The 3,226-nt window shown below is 41.2% G+C and overlaps 2 protein-coding genes across 2 annotated transcripts in view; one reads left to right on the top strand and one right to left on the bottom strand.

Annotated features, from left to right (window-relative positions):
* The first annotated feature begins 1,324 nt into the window (after positions 1-1,324).
* The window catches only part of LOC101851504 (myb-like protein I), a 30,649-nt gene continuing 28,747 nt past the window's right edge, over positions 1,325-3,226 (top strand). The window contains exon 1 of the mRNA XM_005100960.3: positions 1,325-1,931. The gene's annotated coding sequence lies outside the window, so the exon portion shown is untranslated. The remainder of the gene's footprint in view (positions 1,932-3,226) is intronic.
* LOC101855029 (U3 small nucleolar RNA-associated protein 6 homolog) overlaps positions 2,966-3,226 on the bottom strand; it is a 100,738-nt gene continuing 100,477 nt past the window's right edge. The window contains exon 14 of the mRNA XM_035970424.1: positions 2,966-3,023. Within this exon, the coding sequence (XP_035826317.1) occupies positions 2,986-3,023 (38 nt within the window). The 3' untranslated portion in view covers positions 2,966-2,985. The remainder of the gene's footprint in view (positions 3,024-3,226) is intronic.

Here is a 3,226-nt window from a genome sequence, read left to right as displayed (position 1 = left end):
ACACCCAAACAGATAGATAAACACAACATTGCTTCCTTAGATACAAAATTCTATCTGACATTTTTGGCCGTTTTAAGTTACTAAGACCATGAGGCCAAAAAAACAAATGTTCTAACTGCATTATCAAAATCGTAAGATAACTCGGGAGTCGTTGTCCATATAGTCAAAGAATTGAATTCGAAAAACGTAGACATGTTACGAAACTCAAAAAACAACATTACGTCAAATTTCTCAAAACTAGTTACTATTCAGACAGAACTTTAGTAGCGCATTGGGCACGGCCTCTCTCCCCCCTTCCTCCCCCTTGCCCTTGACCACAGTCACTGTCCAGTCCACGCAACCTGTAGACAGTAGACTGTGACGTATGCGCGACCCCCCTGGTACGTGCACGAGGTGCGGGAGTTTCCGGGGTCAGAATCCGGCCAGCTGGGGAGAGACTACATTTCCGGGGCTTTGTGGTGTCCCTCCAAACTTTTAAAAAAGGAATAAACTGTAGAACGAAAAAAGGATGGACACATACACACAGAGATTATTTAGATCATTTTGGAGGCGGGCTGTTTTGACTCTGCCTGCCAAGGCTAACCCAGGGTGGGAGGGAATCCACAACATCCCAATAGACAAACGGAGATGCTCGATAAAAATCAATTATCACCACACGGGAATCGAACTCACGCCACATATTATGCAAAGACCTAACCACTACACTGCAGACACCATGTGCAGTGCCCCAAGATCAATCGGCTAGCAAAATAATTATTGTAACCATAGAGATATGGAATCAGGGAATCATTCGGTCCTTCCGATCTGAAAAGATCTTCTTTTATTCCTTTTTACCCCATGTATATGTTTCAACCATACTACAATGTACAACCATTATTTTTACCCCATGTATATGTTTCAACCATACCACAATGTATAACCATTATTTTTGTCCCAACCTACGAAATGCCAGCCCATCCATGGGCTAGCAGTGCGGTAAGCTCATTAAATAATTTATTTTTTAAATTTAAAATCCCGAAACTCAAATAAAAAAAGGACCTCTGCTCGAAGAAGCACCTGTACACGATGTACCGGTGTGTGTCTGAAGGGATTGTCACCTGAAGTTACTTTACGTCGAGCGCGCACCTCGCCCGTCAAACCCTCGTCTCAGACTCGGGACTCGTATCCATAAGGCCACCTCCATCAACAACATAAGCCGCCAGCCAGCACCGCCACCAACAGCCTTATGCCGCGCGCGTCAGTTGTCCGCTCCGCTCCGCTCTACTACGCCGCGACGCCACGCCACGCCGCCTTTCCCCGTCACAACAGTTTGACAAGACGTAGAGGCGTCTGTCCGCTCGCTCACTCGCTCGTTCGGGCCGGTGAAGCAAGGCGTACGTACCTCTCTCGGCCGGGCTTGCTGACGACGGGCTGGGAGCAGCGACAAACCAGTCAGTCACAGCCTGCGTACACTGTCCGTGTGTGTGTGTGTGTGGCGGCGTGTGTGTGTGTGTGCGCGTACAGTCACAGGACGACAGGGGCTGGGAGCGACGACGATACCTCGATACCCTCAATCACAGCCCAGCGCTTTCCTTCGCTCCTCGTGCGTTTTTAGAGCCACGAACGGATTCACATCAGCATCATTATTATTATCATCATCCATACTATTATTACGCTTCAGACGCCTCTACCATTCGCTGGAGGAATTTAGCCGGAGGATAAAAGTGGATCGTGTTTTTGTGATTTCGCACACTGTTGCTGGAAGAAAAGGATTCTTTCACCTTGCTGAGGGGTAGTTGAAACACCTCAAGGGGAGCCGTATCTGATTTCTGATCTGGATATTTTATCTTGTGATACATTCTTGGATTTACATCATCGTCTTCGTCATCGTCGTTCTTTTCGACAACTTAATTGTCGAATACGATCTTAAAAATATCGTATACATTACAAAAGTAAGCACTTTATTCATACACAAAATAAATAATGAAAGACAAATAGAGATTATATCTAGAGTTAATAGAAACTTAAATAATCGTTGACAGTAGAGAATTAAATGAAGTCATTTAGATTTCATGTTCTCTAAAGTGACACCATTTTCTTCCTCTACATTCGTACACGGACAAAACAAAAGACAAGAATAGATTATAGATTTAGAAAATAAACTTTGACAATAGAGAATTAGGTGCAGTCTTTTACAACTGATTTTAATGAAGTGGCCCCTTTCTATCACTGCATTTGTTCAAAGATAAAAATAAAAGAGAAAAAGAAATAAGTGAGTTACAACTTTGAAAAAGCATACGTATAAGAGAAATCCTTCTTTTATTTCACTGAGTCAGACTTTTTTACATTTCTTTTTTGTACATTTTATTAATTTATTAATTTATTTGTGAGGGTATTGATAATGTTCAGGTAAACACAGAAAATAAGAAGAAATACAACAAAATAGTATCATTATCTGTGGTATCGCTTCTCTGTCCAAATGTGTTACCGTAACACTACCAAAAAATAACAAGGGAGAGGGGTGTCTTGGGTTAATTATTCATGTACTTCACTCTGTCCACAAGAGAACAAACACAGGGAAGAGAGTGGTCTGACGACACTGTGTAAGGACATGCCATGTAAATTTTAATGTGTGTGCACTATTGGTAGACCACGGACATATCGCAAACATGCAGGTTTAGTCTGACGATAAACGTATCAAAGTCTAAAAATTTATTAAGTAGAAAAGACAGAGGGTTTAAAATGATCTGTGAAACAGCTCTAGAAATTAATGTTAATAATTATTATTACAAGTGTCATTTGGAAAATGTTCACTGACAGTCAAAGAGTGGAAACTTATTTCTTATAATTGAAACATCGTATCTCACAGTGCAAAATAACTTTAGATCTAGATGTAGACTTTCTTTTCACAAATATTCGCACATACATACATGATATTTATCATCATCATTCGTTCTCTTTTATCATTTTACAAGTGTACTTGGTTCCTCACTTCTGGTCTTTCTTCTATTTTCGTTTCTTCCCGTATTCCTTATCATTCGACACTGAAAAAATAGTATCAGAGAGCAGATATGGTTAGAGGGGAGATATTGGCTTAGAACTACCTGTGGGCTTCGAAAAACTTGAGTTTACATGTCACAGTTGACTTCGTTATAATAAATCTTCCATCACGGTTTCACTCTCATCAAAACACACACACACACACACACACACACACACACACACACACACACACACACTCTCTCTC

The sequence above is a fragment of the Aplysia californica genome, unplaced genomic scaffold, assembly GCF_000002075.1.
Source record: "Aplysia californica isolate F4 #8 unplaced genomic scaffold, AplCal3.0 scaffold00266, whole genome shotgun sequence".
Taxonomy (NCBI): Eukaryota; Metazoa; Mollusca; class Gastropoda; order Aplysiida; family Aplysiidae; genus Aplysia; species Aplysia californica.
This window is presented reverse-complemented; position numbering and strand designations above follow the sequence as displayed.